General features: G+C 30.0%; 1 protein-coding gene across 1 annotated transcript in view; it reads right to left on the reverse strand.

The window, feature by feature from the left end:
* The window catches only part of skd (mediator complex subunit skuld), a 105,536-nt gene that overhangs the window by 73,178 nt on the left and 9,691 nt on the right, over nt 1-22,667 (reverse strand). Inside the window, exons 5-6 of the mRNA XM_075365145.1 lie at nt 18,605-18,751; nt 10,804-11,194 (exon numbers count right to left, since the gene is read on the reverse strand). Coding sequence (XP_075221260.1) covers nt 10,804-11,194; nt 18,605-18,751 — 538 coding nt within the window. The remainder of the gene's footprint in view (nt 1-10,803; nt 11,195-18,604; nt 18,752-22,667) is intronic.

The raw sequence follows: 22,667 nt of genomic DNA on the forward strand, positions 1-22,667 counted from the left end.
TAACATTTCTGCCACAAAGAATGTGTTAATAATTACTACAATGGTTTTAAATAGTATCATAATCACTTTTACATATATACAGTAAATTTTATCTTTCATCTATCTTTTCCTTCTTCATCCTTTTTGGAAAAAGTGTAAGAATATTTCTTTGTTGTGTTACTTCACTTTCATATAATTTGTACTACTTTCTAAACTACAGGGGCAAACAACTTCTTTTGTGTGTCAAGTGTTATATGAAATTAAAAAAAAAAATAAGAATTTACTCCTTGTGTAGTAACTTCTATAAATTAATTTCTAGTTTATATAAGTTCTGGGGAAAAAAGTTCCAACCTTCCTATTCTTAAATTTGTTTTCCAGTTGGTTGCTTAAGACACTCCAAACCTTAAGAAAGTTAAATGTAACCGTTTTATTTTTTTATTAAACATTCACTCACTCAAATAGAAGCAAGCTCTAATAATTATAAAATCTTTTTACATAATTCACTGAACCATCATTTTACTAATTTAAAAATACTTTTTCCAAATCATGATTTAAAAAACTAAATTAAGTCGGTAATTTAAATTTCTTTCACAGACAACATATAACCACGTCTAACAGAACCGATACCTAGATACAGAGCGTTATGTGAAGAAAGTACAGTTTAAACTTCCCTTCCCTCTCTAACAGAACATCACAAACAGTATCTTGCATTTCTTGTTTGCAAATATAAATGTGATGAATTTTTTCGTTATTTCCTGCATAAAATGATTTTTATCATGAAATGAATCATAAAAATTTCACTTAAACAGGGTTAGCTGAATTAACTATAATAACATCACTGAGAAAAAACTTCAGAATGAAATTTTTTACTGTTTCTGCTCTTGAAAACAGATTTATCATTAAAACCAGTAAGTATTATTAAAATAATTTTGACAGATTAATTCATTTTAAATAAATCAGGTAAATCAAAGATGTCATTAATGTATAAACACGTGCACTTAGTAATGCTATAAGGAAGGAATTAAAAAACAATTCTGCTATTTTTCACACATCCTGACAATATAAGGTTTAAAATTATACGTCAATTACTAATACGATTTAGCTAATTTCTAAATTTCTTTCACTGAAACTCTGTTTATAAAATCATACATGTAGATACAAGGTCTGTCCAGAAAGTAATGTCATACATTTTATTGTGAAACGACTACGTTGCAGTGCGCTCTACCATCTGCAGGGATCAACGGTGATGTAAGTCAACTACAAAGTGAGTGATTGCTCAGTTGCCTCTGAACTCTCAGAAGTGAAGGAAAGGCGATTTTGTAAACATCTGTTTTGTCTCTTGTACAAGTCGCGATGCAGTGCTCATTGGAACAAAGATATGTGATCAAGTTGTGTGTTAAACTCGACAAGTCAGCAGGCCTTTGGGAATCAGTGTTTATCACAAAGGCAAGTCTACGGATAGCACAAGATGTTTTTGGAAGGCCGTGAAGAGGTCGACGATGAAGCCCACGCTGGATTTGACGACGTGAAAGTAACTTGTGAAATGGCTTTAAATGTACTTCCTGAACAGGCCTTCCAGGATACCTTCAGATTGGAAATCCTGCTGGCAAAGACGCTATGTGATCAAGTTGTGTGTTAAACTCGACAAGTCTGCAGGCCTTTGGGAATGAGTGTTTATCACAAAGGCAAGTCTACGGATAGCACAAGATGTTTTTGGAAGGGCGTGAAGAGGTCGACGATGAAGCCCACGCTGGATTTGACGACGTGAAAGTAACTTGTGAAATGACTTTAAATGTACTTCCTGAACAGGCCTTCCAGGATACCTTCAGATTGGAAATCCTGCTGGCAAAGACGCTATTTTTTACGCAGGAGGACACTATTTTGAAGAATTTTAATGTGCAGGTGTTATTATTCTAATTATTATGCAAAAAATGTTTTTTTTTTCATACTTGTAGACTTGGTGATATTACTTTCTGGACAGACCTTGTAGATAACTACTGGTCACTAAAAATTTTTTTTATATACTTAAAAGCCAATTATCTTTTTTCTTCTTTGTATTATTATCATTATTTAACAACTGAAATAAAATCCTTTCTGAAATTAATATTACCATGTAATAGAGTTGAGAATGACATCAAAGGTGTAAAAATGACTTAAAAACTAATTAAAAATCCATCGAAAATATTAATTTTTTTCTGATTTTCTTTTTTTTCATATACACTACCATAAAATTTAATGCTTTTGCACAGCTAATATTAATTAATGTCTTTCAAAGCATATTATATTAAATAAATGGGTTCAATCGATTGTACAATTTTAATCCATCTGCCTGCTTGAAATAATTTTCAAAATAAATTTAATTCAAACTAAATTAAACAAAAATGTTATATCTTATCTTAGAATTTCTTTTCAGATTCCAACCCTTTTGTTAAAAACTTTTAAAGGAATATTTTCACTCATTTTCTACTATCATAATTTCAATCAATATTCCTGTAAGGTGAGCTGAACCCACATAAAAAATAATAATTATGTTACAATAACTAAATATTAATGACATTAAGGGCTTTAATTAATTTAAAAGATAATTTAATGTAAAAAAGCAGAGAACATAACAGAGGATTATTGTCCCATCAACCAGACATTATTCACAAATCCCAAAAAAAAAATTATTTTGAAGAAGCAACATGCAGTAAACATTCCAGTCAATAAACCAACTAAACCTGAATGTTTATCTAAAAAATAAAGACAATATTAACAATCAGAAGTCAAAATAAAGAAAACGTTCAAGTGGATCATGTTAATTAAAAACTGTACTTATTGACACTTAAAAATATAACAAAAAGAAACCATTAAACGATAACTTAACAATGTTAAATTGTTCATTTTTTTTAATAACAGTAATACTGTCAGAATAACAAGAGAATTTAGTACTAATGTAAAAAAAAAAAATCGTACTAAAAATTAATAAGTAATACATCCTAACAACATAACATAAATGTGATAGTTTAAACAACCATGATCAGATATAGAAGTTGTAACTGAAATATCTCAAAACATATCTCTAGCATTTGATACCTCCTCTATGAATCATGAGACCTTGCCGTTGGTGAGGGGGCTTGAGTGCTCAGGGATACAGAGTAGCTGGACCGAAAGTGCAACCATATCGGAGAGGTATCTGTTGAGAGCCAGACTAAGGAATGATTCCTGAAAGAGGGCAGCAGCTCTTTCAGTAGTTGTTAGGGGCGTGAGTCACAATGACTTAAACGGCCATATCAACATCACTCAGTCCTCTGAGTACTGTGCAGCTGAAAGCAATGGAAAACTACAGCTGTTTTTTTTTTCCAAGAAAATGTAGCTCTCTGCATTTTCACATAACAATAATGGAAGCGCCTTCCTTGGTAAAATATTCCGGAGGTAAATAGTCCCCCGTTCAGGGGATAAGTAAAGAGGTAAATAGTCTCCGGGTGGGGACTACTACGGAAGGGGTCACCAGAAAAGTAAAAAATAACATTCTACGAGTCGGAGCGTGGAATGTTTAGAAGCTTAAAAAAGGTTGGTAGGGTAGAAAATTTAAAAAGGGAAATGGATAGGGTAAATGTGGATATAGTAGGAATTAGTGAGGTTCGGTGGGAAGAGGAAGGCGACTTTTGGTCAGATGAGTTTAGAGTAATTAACTCAGCGTCAAATAATGGACAGGCAGGAGTAGGTTACGTGATGAAAAAGAAGATAGGGAGGAGAGTGGAGTATTTCAAGACGCATAGCGATAGAATCATTGTAATAAGGATAAAATCAAAACCTAAACCGACAACGATTGTTAACGTCTATATGCCTACAAGCGCCCATGATGATGATGAGGTAGAGTGTGTATACGAAGAGATTGATGAAGCAATTAAACACGTAAAAGGAGATGAAAATGTAATAATAGTTGGAGATTGGAATGCAAGCATTGGAAAAGGTAAGGAAGGAAATATAGTGGGTGAATACGGGCTGGGCAAAAGGAATGAAAGACCGACTTATAGAGTTTTGCACGAAGTATAATTTAGTAATTGCCAACACCCAATTTAAAAATCATAATAGAAGAATATACACTTGGAAAAAGCCAGGCGATACTGCAAGGTATCAGATAGATTATATCATGGTTAAGAAAAGATTTAGAAATCAACTCGTTGACTGCAAAACTTACCCTGGAGCAGACATTGATAGCGACCATAATTTGGTGATAATGAAATGTAGATTGGGGTTTAAAAACCTGAAGAAAACGTGTCAGATGAATCAATGGAATTTAGAGAAGCTTGAGGAAGAGGAGGTAAAGAAGATTTTTGAGGAGGACATCGCAAGAGGTCTGAGTAAAAAAGATAAGGTAGAAAATGTAGAAGAAGAATGGGAGAATGTTAAAAAGGAAATTCTTAAATCAGCAGAAGCGAACTTAGGCGGAATAAAGAGAACTGGTAGAAAACCTTGGGTTTCAGACGATATATTGCAGCTGATGGATGAACGTAGAAAATATAAGAATGTTAGTGATGAAGAAAGTAAAAGGAACTATCGGCAATTAAGAAATGCTATAAACAGGAAGTGCAAACTGGTGAAAGAAGAGTGGATTAAAGAAAAGTGTTCAGAAGTGGAAAGAGAAATGAACATTGGTAAAATAGACGGAGCATACAGGAAAGTTAAGGAAAACTTTGGGGTACATAAATTAAAATCTAATAATGTGTTAAACAAAGATTGTAAACCAATATATAATACGAAAGGTAAAGTCGATAGATGGGTGGAATATATCGAAGAGTTATACGGAGGAAATGAATTAGAAAATGGTGTTATAGAGGAAGAAGAGGAAGTTGAGGAGGATGAAATGAGAGAAATAATACTGAGATCTGAATTTAAGAGAGCATTAAAAGATTTAAATGGCAGAAGAGCACCTGGAATAGACGGAATACCTGTAGAATTACTGCGCAGTGCATGTGAGGAAGCGATTGATTGCAACAGTAACAATTGAAGAACATAAGAAAGAAGCCGTAATAAGAAAGGGAGTCCGACAAGGATGTTCCCTATCTCCGTTACTTTTTAATCTTTACATGGAACTAGCAGTTAATGATGTTAAAGAACAATTTAAATTCGGAGTAACAGTACAAGGTGAAAAGATAAAGATGCTATGATTTGCTGATGATATAGTAATTCTAGCTGAGAGTAAAAAGGATTTAGAAGAAGCAATGAACGGCATAGATGAAGTCCCACGCAAGAACTATCACATGAAAATAAACAAGAACAAAACAAAAGTAATGAAATGTAGTATAAATAACAAAGATGGACCACTGAATGTGAAAATAGGAGGAGAAAAGATTATGGAGGTAGAAGAATTTTGTTATTTGGGAAGTAGAATTACTAAAGATGGACGAAGCAGGAGCGATATAAAATGCCGAATAGCACAAGCGAAACGAGCCTTCAGTAAGAAATATAATTTGTTTACATCAAAAATTAATTTAAATGTCAGGAAAAGATTTTTGAAAGTATATGTTTGGAATGTCGCTTTATATGGAAGTGAAACTTGGACAATCGGAGTATCTGAGAAGAAAAGATTAGAAGCTTTTGAAATGTGGTGCTATAGGAGAATGTTAAAAATCAGATGGGTGGATAAAGTGACAAATGAAGAGGTATTGCAGCAAATAGATGAAGAAAGAAGCATTTGGAAAAATATAGTTAAAAGAAGAGACAGACTTATAGGCCACATACTAAGGCATCCTGGAATAGTTGTTTTAATATTGGAAGGACAGGTAGAAGGAAAAAATTGTGTAGGCAGGCCACGTTTGGAATATGTAAAACAAATTGTTAGGGATGTAGGATGTAGAGGTATACTGAAATGAAACGACTAGCACTAGATAGGGAATCTTGGAGAGCTGAATCAAACCAGTCAAATGACTGAAGACAAAAAAAAAATGTATTATTTTTCATAAAATTCAATATTTATAAACAATGGTGACTGAATTCCAATTATTTTTAACTTGAAGGAACCAGTAAACTCTACTCCAATGGGGCACAGCGGAACAATTTATTGTTCAGTTAAGTTGCATCCTTTAAGACACTAAACAATTTTTAGAACCAGTGAGGGTTCTGTGCTCCTCCCTTGCGTAAAGATATTCCTCCTGACTTTTGAGGTACTGTATACAAGATGGATGTTCACTGCCTGAAGGAAACCTAGAGGATTTTTTTTTTTTTGGGTGGAGCTGTTTGTTTCTTACGCAGACCTTTTGTGAGTAGATCATTCATCTTTTTACTAACTGTGATAATGACCTGTTTGGTGTGGGTGAATCTGTCTACTGAGCTATCTGTAGAGTTTTCTTAATAAATATAAATTACAGTAGTCCTAAACAATAATTTGATTCATAAAATACAGAATAAAAGCTTAAGTGAAAGTTTCATAAAATAAAATCCATATAAAACTATGATTAATGTTTTACAGTATTCTGAAATACGTTAAAGTTGACTATCACAAAATTAACAATATTAAATTTTTAAAAATTCATCAAATTTGGCCTTATCTGTGGCAGAATGTTACCACATCTTGGCCTTTTATCTGAGGGTCCTGGGTTTGAATCCCAGTCAGGCATGGCATCTCTCACTGACTACAAAAAAAATCCAATTGCTTATTTCCACATATAAACATCAAAGCTTCTGTGGTGAATTAATTCAGCAAGCAAAAACAATTCAGATATGCAAAAGGGCATTATAATGCTGAATTTAGTTTCTATCAGATAAAATTACAATTTTTAAAGACAAGTATTTGTTTTTCAATCTGATCTAATAATTAACAACTTTCACAAAAAAAAAGTCAATAAAATAAAAATCAAGAGTTTCGTGACATCTGTGTTAACGAAAAATGAATAATCTGTTTTCACTTAATGATTCCTCTAATTTATATAGATCTATTTTGAACAGAGTTCATCAAAAACCTCTTTTTGCAGTTTACATTATTTTAATGCTATCTCCTTCACAAGAAATGTTTTTTAAGTATACAGTACTTAATATTTTTTTCCATCAGTAACTTTATAAAAAAAATAACATTACCTACATTAATTTTTTGTTCTGTTGGAAAAATTAAAGCCTTTAAAATGTTAATAGATATCTATATTACAACACAGAGAAAATTTCTTATTTAACAGACTGTAAAATCAAAGAATCACCTAGTTTAATCATTTTCCTCCATAGTTGATAAATAATTCATTAACTTCATCATGAACTCACTATGTAAAACCAGAAAATGCAATTTTATATAAATGACTTCTGATTGGATATTAATAAAATAAACCAAAAGAAATATTAAAAAAAAAAGAAAAAATAGGCAAGGTTAGATATTGTTGCATTTGGAACAATGGTTTTTATAATAGAACCAGGTCAACGAACCTGTTTAGGGGTGAGGAGGCCCTCACCTCATCGTTGGGCTGACCGGGGGTCAGAGCAGCAGGGCGCTTATGGAAGGGGACACGGCTCTGAGGCCCCTTCCACCCCCCACCCCTGGACCCTTTTCTACACCTGAAAAGCAACATTTATTGTTGTTTCCAAAATAACAAAATAAAAAGTTGAAACAACTAATAAATAATTATCTATAAAGGTAACTGGCTAGCAGCTCCTTTTAAAGCATAAGCTAAATAAAAAATAATAAATAAAATACTGTGGTTTATCCAAATAAGTGTAAATATGTCACTGAGACACAGCGATCACACAACTCAGAATTTTTTACATGCTTTATATAGAAAAAAATTTCTCTACACTGACATTACCACTTAACAAATTACACTGTTACTAAAGTTTTACTTACATTTGCTGGAAATATTGGGTAGAAAGTTTTAATTTTAAACTTAACCGACATACAGTGACACTTGAAAGTCCTGAATGGTAGACAAGGCTGACAATATATAAGTATTTTATCAAATACTGGTTCCAAAATAAAAAATAATTCAAAACCTAACATATGACCACAAAAAAAAAGATAACATAAAGAAAGATGCACCATGAGGATTAGTGTAAAATAGCTCTTGATAGAGAATGATTGGGATTAAGTATCATGGAAAGCTAACTTCCATCATGTTAGAACTATTTGAAAAGGTAATGTGAACAAAAAAATATAACAGAAATTAGTAAACTCCCATATCCATGATTTACCACAATATATTATTTTATTTACAGACCTCATATGTAATGTGAACCTGATGTACAACAATTATAAATATAAATATGGGAATTTATTAATTTTATATAGTCATCATTACTGGAAAAAAAAATTGTTGACCAGTAAAACAATTAAAAGATAGAATTTTCTTTTGACCATACAAAAGTATGATTACTGTTATTATTTGAAATAATTATTAATCATTCAATTCCACGCATAGATTATTGAAATATTTTTTCTGCAGCTGTTTTTCAGTGACATAATATCCCTTATAATGCGATAACCATATATACATTAAAAAGACCATAAAACAAAGATGCATGCAAAGCTTCATCATTTATAATGCCAACAACAGAGTACCTGAATATTGGCGTAAGTACTTTTTAAAGAACACAATTCAATTTGAAAAAACCTACACAATATTTTCACTCAAAATAAAGAATTAAACTTTAGTAAAGTGATAAGGAATTATAAAGTAAAGTTTAGTAAAGTGATAAGGTCCATAATTGTTAGATTTTTCTAACAATTATGGACTATGTAAAAAATAAATTCCAGTAAAACAGTAAGAAAGAATGTATACTAAAATGGCAAGGTAAGTAATGAATTATAATAGTCTATAAGATTTCAAATGAAATGATAATCATCAGAGAATTTAAATATTAAACAGTATATGCACAATTAAAGTAAATGATTTAATTCCTATTTAAAAATGGGTCAAAAGTGATTACACAAAAACACAATACCAAGATGTGAAGAAAAAATTTGTAATGACAAATAATTAAAATATGCATTTTTCTGATTAATTTTATAAACAAATTATGAGAAAGATAATAAAGAAAAAAGTGTAAGTTATGAAATTAATAGAAAAAAACAAAAAAGGGTAGGTTATGAAACAAATAAAAAAAAACAAAACAGAATTTTATGTAGGAGAAAAATCTGTTTGTTTTGATATTCTATATGAAAAATCTATACATTGACAGTAATGCTGCTACCACAAAAAAATTAATAATACCATATAACAATCATGATAAAGTTTCTTTGTATGGCAAACTTATGCATAGCTATAAACACGTATCTACCTAATTGATAAGTATTAACAAAATATCTCATTCAAATTGTACCACAAAATATTACTTAAATTATACATCTTTTTTTACAAAATAAAATATAAATTAAATTAAAAATGAGTAAATAAGAATGTACAACAAATTTTGAGTAAAATTAAAAACATCTCTAGTTAGTACTTGAGGTTTGATAAAAAAAAATGTATATATATATATATTTTTAATTTCCCAGGCTGTATAAGTCTAATTGTCACAATTTTTGTTTGTTGTGTTTTTAAACTTGCCCCTAACATATAATTACATTGCTAACCATGCTGGACGCTTAATTTATTGTTTGCTATTAAAAAGGTTACACGTGTTTCATTATCGTCAGCGATTTTTAACTTGTGAAGAAAATGGAACAAAGAACTAGCATTAAATTTTGCTTTAAGAATAGAATAAAGTAAAGTACCACATTGGAAATGTTGAATGTTGCTTTTGGCAACTCTTCTATGAATGTTTTCAAGAGAACGAGATGTTGTTGATGACGAGCGCCCAGGACATACCAGCATACAACCGATGACAACATCGAAAAAGTGAAGACATGACACCAGGTCGTACAGTCAATAAGGAGTACTACCTGGTAGCTCCACGCTGTTTGCATGAAGAATGTGAAGATGGATTTGTGGTAAAACATGGCAATGATTAAACAGTATGTACACAAAATGTATATTAGTAGTATAAGAGTACATGATTTAATTACTATTTAAAAATTGGGTCAAAAGTGATTACATAAAAACACAATACCAAGAGATGAAAAGAAAAGGTATTAAAACTTTCTATACAGAGGTTACGAGAAAATCAGTGATTTTTTGGCCAAAAACAAGACTATTATCATGCCTCAGCCTGCGTATTTTCCAGACATGGTCCCTGTGACTTCTTCCTATTCCCCAATCTGAAAAGAATCATGAGAGATGATGTTTTGCCAACATTGAAGAGATAAAAACAGAACTGCTGAAGGAGCTAAATACCATACTGGAAATTGCATTTCAGAAGCACTGGCATAAATGTATTATATCTGAAAAGAAGTACTTTGAAAGTGACAAAATAGAATTTTTGAGACAAACTAACCTTCTACATATTTTTTTTATCAAACCTCGTACATTAAATTTACATGAAAACAGACCTGCATTTGAATAATAAAACTGATAAGAGCTCAACATAAACACATCGGATTAAAGAATGAACCAAGTGTTTTACAAATAGAATCTAAAAAAATTTCATCAATTTATTGAAACACAAAGACAATGGAAATTTTAGATTATTTTTACAAGCTTCACAATATACTCATACTATTCTTAGGATGAACAGGACTTCCAAAACTCAACATTTTTAATGAATACATGTAACACAAAAACGTTCAACATCAGGGCCCCACTGATTAAGCAAATTAATTACCTGAACCAGTAGGATCATTTTACTGCCAATTTACCAGCTCATGTTTGTAATTCATTAAATACATTTAAAAATTTATATAACAAGTTATTAAAATACAATTTAAATTGCTTTCAAAGTGTATTTTAATTACCTTTATAAAATAAAAAGACCAGTAACACTTACTTCGCACAAGAACAGTTTAGTTTCTTTGTGGGATCTTGAAAATCCCATTGGCCAAGGACAGATGAAGATGTATTCGGTTCAGAGTTTGTTTGCTGTCCTTGTTGAGATGACTGCTGTGGCTGCTGTTGATTTTGTTGCTGAGATTGTTGGGATTGCGACTGCTGTTGTGTCGTTTGCTGCTGAGAAGATGACGACACTGATGACTGTTGCGATTGTTGTTGAGACTGCTGTTGGTTGTCCTGTTGCTGCTGTTGAGACTGCTGTTGTTCAGATATTCCGACTGTTGAATCTTGCCAAACACGTTCCGGTAGAACACTAGCTGGAGTTGGCATATGTGCCATACAGTCAGGGTGATGCTGATGTTGTGCTACAACTGATACTGTTATGTTACCTACAAAACAATTCGATCAACACTCTCAGTAATACATTGATAAACATTAAAAAGAAATAAAACAAAAAAAAAGTGTAACAATAATGCACCTATTCAATAATTTCTACAAATTATATAAACCAATTTGGATACTGAAATCGCTAAAAAAAATCATTAATAAAAATTATATGGCATTTGCAAGATATTTTGTAAATCTAAATTTAGGGATTGATTATCCAGTCTATTATGTCTGAAGGATAAAATCCTTAATCATATCCATATGATTTTTTTATCCTTCTTATGATTTAATGATGACATGATATTATACAAATTTGAATTCACATCAGAGTACGTCAAATGTGGCTTGGCAAATAAAAGTAAAAAATGGTTAAAAACATATTTCATAAACAACACGTGTCTAAGAAAAGTAAATTAATAGTTCAAAATTCAGAGTAAATTAACTAAAAAATTACTGTTAAGTATAGCATTACTTTTGATTTAAAATATATCTATATTCAAGTTTGAGGAGATCCCTGAAAAAATAATACTTTTAGGACAATAACACACTCAATGCATGTTTTCCCCTTCTTTCTACTTCAGACCAAGTAATACACATATAGATTATTTCGAATAAATTTATTTTGATAGAGAAAATACTTGCACCTCATGAAAAAAATAATTATTTGAAGTTGACTTTGCATCATATATGTTATACTGTTGCAGAGGTTACACCTCCTTTTGTAATGATACATACAGTAGTAATATAACTGCAATTTTCAATGGTTGGTATATTGTTTTCTGTAAAGTACAAAGTATACAACTAATCATTTCCTAAATTGCTCATACATTTATATATGAGAAATATTTAAAATAAATAACTGTTATCTTCTAATAATAGTCGGCCACAATTATGGTAATTACATGTAAAACATAATTTACATTATGTTACGACTACTTCTTTGAATTTTCTATTACCTAACTGTATGAAATTGTTGTAAATAAATTAAATAATAAATATTAATTAATTAAATAAACATTTGAATTTACTTTTTAGACAAAAGTTAATAAAAAAAAAATAACTATCTTGATAGAAAAAAAATGTACAAGGGTTCTTTACCAGAATACTACAAAAATCATCTGATCATTGCAGCAATGAAGAATTCCAAACTTGCTGGTCCCAACCAAAGTAAAAAAAAACAAAAAAAACAGAAGTTTGTATCCAAATGTGTGCACTGGAATTGCAGTAAATGTATTATGCCAAAATTTAGCTTAGTTTAACTGCATTGAATAACAAACAATTTTTTGACTGTGCAGGTATATGCTTCTGGGTGTTGGGCTAATAATTGCATATTCTTCATGTCTCAAGAGAAAACTAAGTTCAGCGCCTAGTAAAATCATAACCAATCACCTGATTCATATAAAATATAGAATATAGAGACAGAACAATTCTGAATACTCATGCAAAATTTCAAACATTACCTTACTTTAAATAGTTATTTTTTATCACACTAACATTCTCCAATACCTCACGTCCAAAAAATACACATATACATCAACACCCTGCTGTCACTCAATAGTTTTTTAATTGTAATTGGCTCATTAAATACAATTTTTTTAGTTAAATTTATGTTTTTGATGCTTGGAATGGAATGAAAGCTTGTCAGATAATGTCTTGTCACCTACTTATTTCAGAACCTGGACATTTGTTATTTGCTACTACCCCTTTCTAATTACATGGCAGGTATTTATTTTTATTGAGGGGTAGAGATTAAATAAAATTTGTTTTCTGAAGGATGGAGGTTGGGATTGCATTCTGATGCTTTATAGATTGTAAATCTTTTACCACCCACAATGAGCAGAGAGAGAATGAGTGTCACTTCACAATGCCACAAATGTGGTTATGAATATTGCAATTTAATAAAAATCATTGCCGACTATTACTTATAACAAATAACATGAAAAATTGGATAAAAAACTGAACACTAAACAATTTTTATAGTCTATTCCCCAAAACAGATAATTACAAATAAATTAAAATGTAATGAATGTTATTGTGACAACATCCTTTTTGGGTATACCAGATGATCATTTGAATAGTTACCACATTTATTATTCAACAGCTATCAGTCCTGTCGTATTTTTGTTTGCAGGCATGTATACCATTCTTGAGGGAACTTTTTTAAAATTATTTTCAAAAGGGTATAGGAACCCTCCCTCTCTGCTACATTTACCCCAGCTCAAAAATCTTAAATGGCAATGGCAACATTTAATTGCATTAATTGACAACCTTGGATTTTGGTGAAAAGAATAATTTAAAATCCGTCCACCCTTTAGCTCAGTAGGTGTGAAAAACCATTTGGAATAGTACTTTTTTTTAAATTTCAGTCTAACAAAAATAACTATAAAATTATATGATATTACTTCTTAAACTATTTGAAATAATCATAATCTGTGGATTAAAACTCTGAAAATTATTTTTAAATTACAAACACAAAATTTTACCCTAAAATGTTTTCTAAATTTTCAAGGGTTGAAAACCTATTTTTTTAAAATGAGATGGTGTAGCTTGTGGCACTTCATTGGAAGGCCCTTTGAATGAAAAATAATTTGGTGCAAATAAAATAAAAATTGGTTCATTGGTATAAGTTACAAATAAAAATGTGGTTTTTTTAGGTACCGACCCAAAGCATTAGGTCTGAAATCGTTCATTCTTGTTAAAAATATGGGTTTTAGGTTTCTCAAGCACTGAAAAAACGTACCAATAAAGCAACATTATAACATCAGTTAAACATAAGAAAAACCAATATGGTAGCAACTTCTTTGCTGGTAACATGTTGAAAAATGTATTACCAGATAAACTTAATGATTAAATAATTAAATAAAAACTAATTCATAAATGAATAATTATTAATCAAAAAATAAAGCTTAAATCATTCATTAGTTAATTTTCTTATGAAGGTTTTTTAACAATAGCAGTCCTTAAGAAATAATAAATGAAACATTTTTTTACCTCAATAAAATAAAAGTATCAATTTTTAAATAATTTGTTCAAAATGATTCTCAATTTCCTGCAAAGTATTTGTTGAAATTCACATCTTACTTTTATTAAAGTTTTTTTAGTTAAATCACTACATGCTCTTACAATTTTATTTTTCAACTCTTATATGCTAGAATGAATTTCTTTATAAATTATTGATTTTAAATGACCCCACAAAAAAAAAAAAGACCATTGGTGTAAGATCAGCAGATTTTGCAGGCCACTCAACTGTTTCTCTTCTACCTGTTCAATGCCCAGGAAACATTCGGTCTAACCGTTGTCAAAAAGTAAACAGTGAGCAGGTGCTCCATCTTGCTGAAAGTCAAGTATGTCTTTCTTAAGTATAACATATTTCCATTGTCATCTAACTGATTTTCAGTTAGGCATGGACTATTAGTGGTTGAATAATTTCATCCAGAAACTGCAAATACTTTTCACCTGTCAAATTTTCATTGATAAATACTGGACCGATTATGTTATCACCGTAAATCCTGGCCCACAAACTTATTTTTTCAGGATACTGCGTGTTTCAAACATTGAAAACATGAGTATTTACATCGCTCCAGTATTGGCAGTTATGTTTATTAACAAAGCCATTTAGAAAGAAGGTGAATTCCTCAGAAAAACAAATATTTTTAGTAAACATTGGATTGGCATCTATTAATTGAATAATTTTTTCACAGAATTCAATCCTTCTGACAGCATCATCCTCATTCAGTTCTTGATGCAGTTGAATTTTATAAGGAAAAAATTAATTCAATTTTAATGTAGAGAAAACAGAACCATAAGAAACCCCCAGTTTCATGAGATATTTTACAAATTGAGCTCTGAGGATTTGCTACTACATTTCCCAAGATTTCAACCAAGTTAATTCATCTAAAACCAAATGGCAAGTTAATTTTAATCTTTTTCAACATGTTGCCAGCAAAGAAGTAGGTACCTTCCTTATTACTGGTTTTTCTTATGTTTAACTGATGATATGCTGTTTACTATTATGTTTTTTCAATGCTGGAGAAACCTAAAACCCATATTTTTAACAAGAACAGACAATTTCAAACCTAATTGTTTGGGTCAGTAACATTTTATTTATTCTAACGTAACCTAAAATAAACCACATTTTAAACCACACATTAAATGTTACCATTGCTATTTAAGATTCTTGAGCTGGGGTAGGTGTGGAAAGGATGGGTTGCACCCCTTTGAAAAAGTTTTAAAAAGGTTCACTCCCAAGAATGATATATATGCCTGCAAACAGAAATATAATGGGACTGATAGCTGTTGAATAATAAATGTGGTAACTTTTCAAATGATCACCTTGTTTAAATTTATCCTTTGGGTGAAAGATGATTAATATATACATATATAAATCAGAAAGTGTAGCCAGAAAATCCAGACACTGCTTATACATTCAAACAGTGTGTACATCAGCATACAAATAAAACATTAATGAATAATTTAGCCACACAATGTATATAAAAAAATTATTAATAGTAAATTAAATTAAATATATATATATCATAGCTTAATTTTTAAGCATGCAATAAACATAATACTTTAAAATTTTCAAGAACTTATTGTTTATAACTACACATCAGATATAATACAAGCAAAAAAAAGATAGAAAAGTATTTAATTTTATTTATACTAAGAATTCAATCTTTCAATCATGATTCAGTCACTAAATTTTGGGTATATCTTTACCGTGTAGAGACCTGTTTTACAATTCTGTTTAACTACACTTCTTAAATAAATAATCAATTAACTGACTGCACCCTGCTTTCATAGTATAATAATTTTCTTAAAATTTATTAAACAATAGTTTCTCTTAATGACTTCTGTCGAGATCTTTCGCAGATCTCTACTTCTTCAGACAGATATTTTAATTTAAACTTCAAAAATTGTGGAGGTAGACAGTTTTTAAAACTGTGACGTTAACTATCTGTCATTGAAATAAAAGATATAATAAAAAGATAAAGCAGCAACTGGAAAAATTTTTAATTATTTTTACCAGGTTCTACACATAAAAATACAACTTCTTGATATTATACTCGACAGTAAAATTGTTTTATGATTGTTATCTATATTAGCAATATAGCAAAGATTATATATATATATATATATAATAATAATAATTATAATTATTTATTAAGGATATAAATTCTCTAAAACTAGATTACTATTTATTATAAGGCAATTATCTTATTTTAACATCATAAAAACAGAAATAAAAAAATCCCAAATTTATGTTATCAAACTACCCCAGCATTTAAATAATGGCTCAAAAACTTTCTTCTCCCCATGATAAGCCCTCTCGCTTTAGAATCCTATTAATAATTTTTTTTTTTTTTTAAGAAAATAATACAATATATTCAGTTGTAAATGCACTTAGTAAAAGAGTGATCATCATAAACAAGTATTGTCAGGTTAACAGGTTAGAATAGATTTATAAAATCCTTACGTTATTACAAAACATAAATACATAGTGTAAATTAACAAATCACAAGAAAAAATCAATGCATAATGCAGGTTAATAAGAGATTTCAACATAGTATATGATGACCAACACTGTGTGTGTGTGTGTGCAGGCGCATGCAAGAGGAAAATTTTCATTTGAATATACTAAAAACTGAAATTCTATTTTTACAGTAATTTTCTGAATAAAGCTTTATCTAAAAATAGTGAAACTGAAGAATTATAGTGCACTTCACTTTATAAAAACTGTTTTGAAATTTATATGATGTAATATTATATAAGTTATAATAAAATTTTAAACTGTGAAAAATTATTATAAAGAAACTGGCCGCTGATATAATGATGAGAAACTAACAAATAGTGCCTTACAATAATAGCGAAATATATGCTTTGCCAGTGTTGTGCATTAGTTTACTAATATTGTCCACAATCTTGGACACCTAGAGAGGGAGGGCTAACTCAAACATTATTACCCTTACAACTTACTTATGATCCGATAAAAATAATAACATTAATAAAAATTATAACAAATAACCCGAAATAGTTCTTTAAATAGCAAAATGTAAAAATTAGTACAAATCAAACTTCATACTAATATACCCTTTCTTAAATTATAAAAACAATGTTGAAAGAACTGAAATGATAAACTCCTAGATTAATGGGGAAAAAATTAACAGATGACCCTCTACTTAAAATCTTTTAATGATAAAATTTATAAATATTTCTAACCTGAGAACACTTCAGTTTGAAAAGGCTAACAAAAAGCTAATTTAAAAACTTTTCAAATTAATCATTATGCACAAATGTAAAATCTATTATCTTAACAGTTGTACGTTAACTGGCATGTGTCACAAGTTATTTCTGAAAATGGCATAGCCTATTCATTCTCAAAAATAATAAATTCTCATGCCAGACTTATGGAAACCGAAGAATGAACTAGTTTCACATTGCCTTTACCGAGCTGAATACAGTGTTGTATATCTCAAACTAATAAAAGGTTTAAAATTAAAATTTATACAGGGAAGTACCTCTTTAATTCTTTAACATTTGAAAACTGTGTTCTTCCTCTGATAATACGTAATTTATTGAGATTAACAAAAAATGTATAAAACACTAATTTTTAGCATTTACGGCTTATTGCAAACTAAACTATAAACCCTAAAAATACTCCAGAAAAGGGTTGAAAAATGGCTTGATCTTGACAAAGTCTTACGTTTAGAGAAAATAGTACTAAAACTTTTAATTTGGTAAAAGATTAAAAACGATTAAAAATAATTTTTTCTCTAAAAAATCTGTATCACAGTTTCTTAATTGCAATATATTTTTGATATTTAAAAAAAATATTAAGTGTAAATTTTTCATCAAAGTCTAGCCAATTTAAATTAGAAATCCCCCAATATCTTACTGATCTTTGATTTAGAAAATCAAACAGAATCAATGTCCCCTAATGCAGACGTTACCAAACCAAATTTCAACGACGGTAAATCATTCCTAAAATCATGAAATTACATTATTCCTTATTAAATCATTCCTAAGTTGTACAGTAAAAAATAGACTCCAATACACAAAATCGGATACATTAATTCATAACTATGATTTTAATAATCTTGTACTCACAAAGTACATATTTTTTTTATCAATAGCAATACTTTTTAATTTTTTTTGTTCAACAGTAATCAAAAAAAAAAGAATGAACAATCTCTTTAAAATTTGAACAAAATTGAAATCAAAAACAATTTACTCTTTTCTAATTATTTATATTAACAATCCAACTCATACATTTATCGACAGACTGTCTCCAGCCATATCTTACTTGAATTTAGTTAACAACTTTATCACTTCTATAAACCACACAAAATAAGACATTAAATAAAAAAAAGGACAAAAATAAGTAAATAAAAAACAAAGAAAAGAAACGGTACCATTTATTAATTTCTGATTCAGACCTGTGGTAGGTATAGAACCAGATTTCATTCCGGATGGTGGTGTACTCTGCATCAATGATGCAGTGGTTTCATCTAAATCTGTTACAAGAACATAACAAGAAGGATATCTCATCTTCACTCCCCCTAAAAATTAAAAAGAAAAGCATATACAATTTATTATACAAAAGTTAATAATTCAATATACAAACATACATATATATACACACACACACACACACACACACACACACACACACACACACACACACACACACACACAGATATAAATTTTACTTTCCTTTCTTCTTGAACTTCATTAAATTACATCTACTTGTGAGGTAAGATTAGCAATTCATTTTCATAGTCTATATAATATTCAATAAGTTGCAATCATAAACATGCAGCAGTTTACTTAAGAGGCTTACTGTCATGAATTTTGATGCATGATCTAGAACATACACCAGAATGACTATCCAACACGACCTGCACAATACTTATCCACTATATTTTGCTACTTTATGCGTAATTTTGTTGCAATATGGTGTATTTTTCTAGTATTCCCGAAGTTTCCAGGTACTTAAAGCAACTTTCTTGGCTTGGGGATAAGCACGTTTCTTACTTGTGCTCTGAGTATATTTTAAGCTTGTTACATCCACCATCACCAGGTCAGTAGAATTTTTGCTAATTAGAATCTGATAGCTAAATGACAGCTAGGGAGAGAATCAAGGAGGTGTTACAAATTAGAACAAATTTGGTTACAAAAAGATCTCAAACTACTACTAATTTTCCTGCATGGGAAAGATAGCACAAACCATTTCTTGATATAGCTAGAAAACTTCAGCAGCAAGTTTTGTCTTATGATCTAGTACATACTACTTGAACGACAATGAAACTGGAATTACATAAAAAATTATAATGAATTACAAAGAAATGCTATAGGCCTCAACTATAGCTATCCTCTCCTGGATTGAATAAGACATTTTACAGAAACACAACTTTCTTTTTTTTTCCTGTTTAGCCTCCGGTAACTACCGTCTAGATAATTCTTCAGAGGATGAATGAAGATGATATGTATAAGTGTAAATGAAGTGTAGTTTTGTACAGTCTCAGTCCTGAGATGTGTGGTTAATTGAAACCCAACCACCAAAGAACATCGGTATCCACGATCTAGTATTCAAATCTGTGTAAAAATAACTGGCTTTACTAGGACTTGAACGCTGTAACTCTCGACTTCCAAATCAGCTGATTTGGGAAGACGCGTTAACCACTAGACCAACGCGGTGGGTTACACAAACACAACTGCATTCAAAATACTGCACTGCAAAGGTAATTAAAACAGATTAGAATCAAATATATGTATGCGAATCTTAAAACTATTTGATATTATGTTGTCTTAAGTAACTACAGAAAAGAGCAGATGACAATTAAACCCCTCAATTATAATTACTAAATTTATATAAATTTTAACTAAATAATCAAAAGTGTACATCATCTTTCAGATAATCAAATTACAACTAGTCATCGATAAGTTTAATAAAAGAATTTTAATTTCTTCTGAAAACAAACAGATGCAAAAATAAATGTAAAACAGTTATAAAAACCTAGCATAAAATTTCTAACCTCATTCTATCTTTTGTAAACTTTACAATTATAATTTACAATCTTATCTACAAAATCTATGACATTAAATAAGAAAACCAAAAAGATTATTCATTTATTTAAAATAGATAAATCTTGATAAGAACAAACAATTTGGTTACTGTTCAAAATTTTCTCTAATTTACCTCAATGTTAAATCTATTAAACAAATAATAATAATAATACAATTTAAAATATAATTTAACAGTACAGAGGAATAATATGAATCTTAAAAAGATTAAGTTCAATAAAATAATATATATATATATAGAATTTCAAAAAACTAAATAGCCACCAAACACAGTAACAGAACCTAAGAAAACTAATACCAAAAGTTGAATTTCGCAGGATCCCACATCAGCAGTCAGTAAAAGATTCTAAAATTACATCACACAAAAACAAAAAATAAATAAAAGTTAAAAATTTAGAAAACATAAACCCTAATAACCACAAAACCTGAACATAACTCAATGCCAATTGGAATGATAATAAATTTAAAGCATCACGGAACTATGTACATAAACACTATTGCCAACTGCGACAATCAACTATTGTCTTTAATTAAATCATCATCTTCAAAAACGATCTGTGATTAATCACTCCATACTTTTGTTTAAATTTATAAATATATCATTTTTCAAGTATACACATTCTTCTACAGTTTCCAAAATTACAAATTTCCAAAATTTCTAAATTAATTTTTTAATCAGTAATACTATGCCTACACAACAACAAATGGTCAACCATATTAGACACACCTCTCTTTCCTGTAAGCATTGTAATGTTCCATAATAAATATCTTTTTAAAAGATCTGCTAGTTTCAGATAAAATAAAATATATAAATAAAAATAAAAATGTGTAATATAATATAAAAATAAAATAATGTGTAAAATAAATTTTATTATACTAATTACATTTAATTTTATACATTCCTCTAAATGCTCACTTTTATGATTTTATTATTATTCCTTAAATATTTTATAGTATTGTTATTTGGTTTGTAAGCTTTTTTACATTTATTTTTATCACAAACATTAGTAATTTTTTCTATTATTAATTTATGTGTACAACTATATTCTAAGAAAAAACTATTAATAATCTCTAAGTTATTTTCTTGTTGCAATTATGTAAAACTATCATGGTACTTAATTCTCTGTATATCTTTTCTATCAAAACACCAACATCAAAACCATTAAATACTGCTATTTGTTTTATTACATCTAGTTCCTTCTTAAGTTTGTAACCACAATTCCTTGTACAGAATGAGTAACATAAAACTGAACCCATAATGTAACCGCTGTAGAATCAGTAAATAAACTCTCTTCTCTAAGTAGTCCCAAAGGAAAAAAAATTGCAAGTAGACAACTCTGGGGAACGTGGAGACCGCCGTCCTCTGCTGACAGCTCATTCATTTGTGAAAACTGCATGAACGCAATTCCGTGAAACATTTGATGTGTCACGCGTTGCTCCCCGGAATTATTTTAGTATTTTTTTTTAATTATCAGTTAATTATTATGTATATAATTCTTCAAAAATGGTATCTTCTGGACTGGCAGTAATTCTCTTTTCAATATCAGCAATGGCCTGTGGAGTTCTAACGGAAGGTTGCCTATTTCATTTTGCATTTGAAACCGAACATGTTGTACTCCATTTTTTAATTAAATCATGCTTGCTACTCTTTGCTAGGATACAGGTATTCGGAATTTTCAATGAATAATTAATGTGATTGCTCAAACAATCCAGAACGAATATAAGCCTCAACTATAGCATCCTCTCCTGGATTGAATACAACATTTTACAGAAACACAACTTACTTTCTTTCTTTTTCCTGTTTAGCCTCCAGTTAACTACCGTTTAGATAATTCTTCAGAGGATGAATGAGGATGTTATGTATGAGTGTAAATGAAGTGTAGTCTTGTACATTCTCAGATCGACCATTCCTGAGATGTGTGGTTAATTGAAACCCAACCACCAAAGAACACCGGTATCCACGATCTAGTATTCAAATCCGTGTAAAAATAACTGGCTTTACTGGAACTTGAACTTCTCGGCTTCCAAATCAGCTGATTTGGGAAGACGCGTTCACCACTAGACCAACCTGGTGGGTTTACAGAAACACAACTGCATTCACAATACTGCACTGCAAAAAAACTTATACTGCACTGACAAGTAACCACCTGACAAACAGCAGCAACAGTCGGTAGTAACATATACATCCACTAGTCCACTAGTCATGCTAGTTGTGCGAGTCTTTTTCATAAATAGTGTTGGGTAGAGGTTTCATTACGGGTCGGTTTTATGTTGCTCATCCTGTATAATGTAAAGCTCTAAAAATCAGGTTTTTATATGTACCAATTTTTTTTGACCATGGGTGATTAGAATTTACATGTATTGTATGCCACTCACTGTGGGTTTTCTATA

This window comes from Lycorma delicatula, chromosome 4 (genome assembly GCF_047948215.1).
Source record: "Lycorma delicatula isolate Av1 chromosome 4, ASM4794821v1, whole genome shotgun sequence".
In the NCBI taxonomy this organism is placed as follows: Eukaryota; Metazoa; Arthropoda; class Insecta; order Hemiptera; family Fulgoridae; genus Lycorma; species Lycorma delicatula.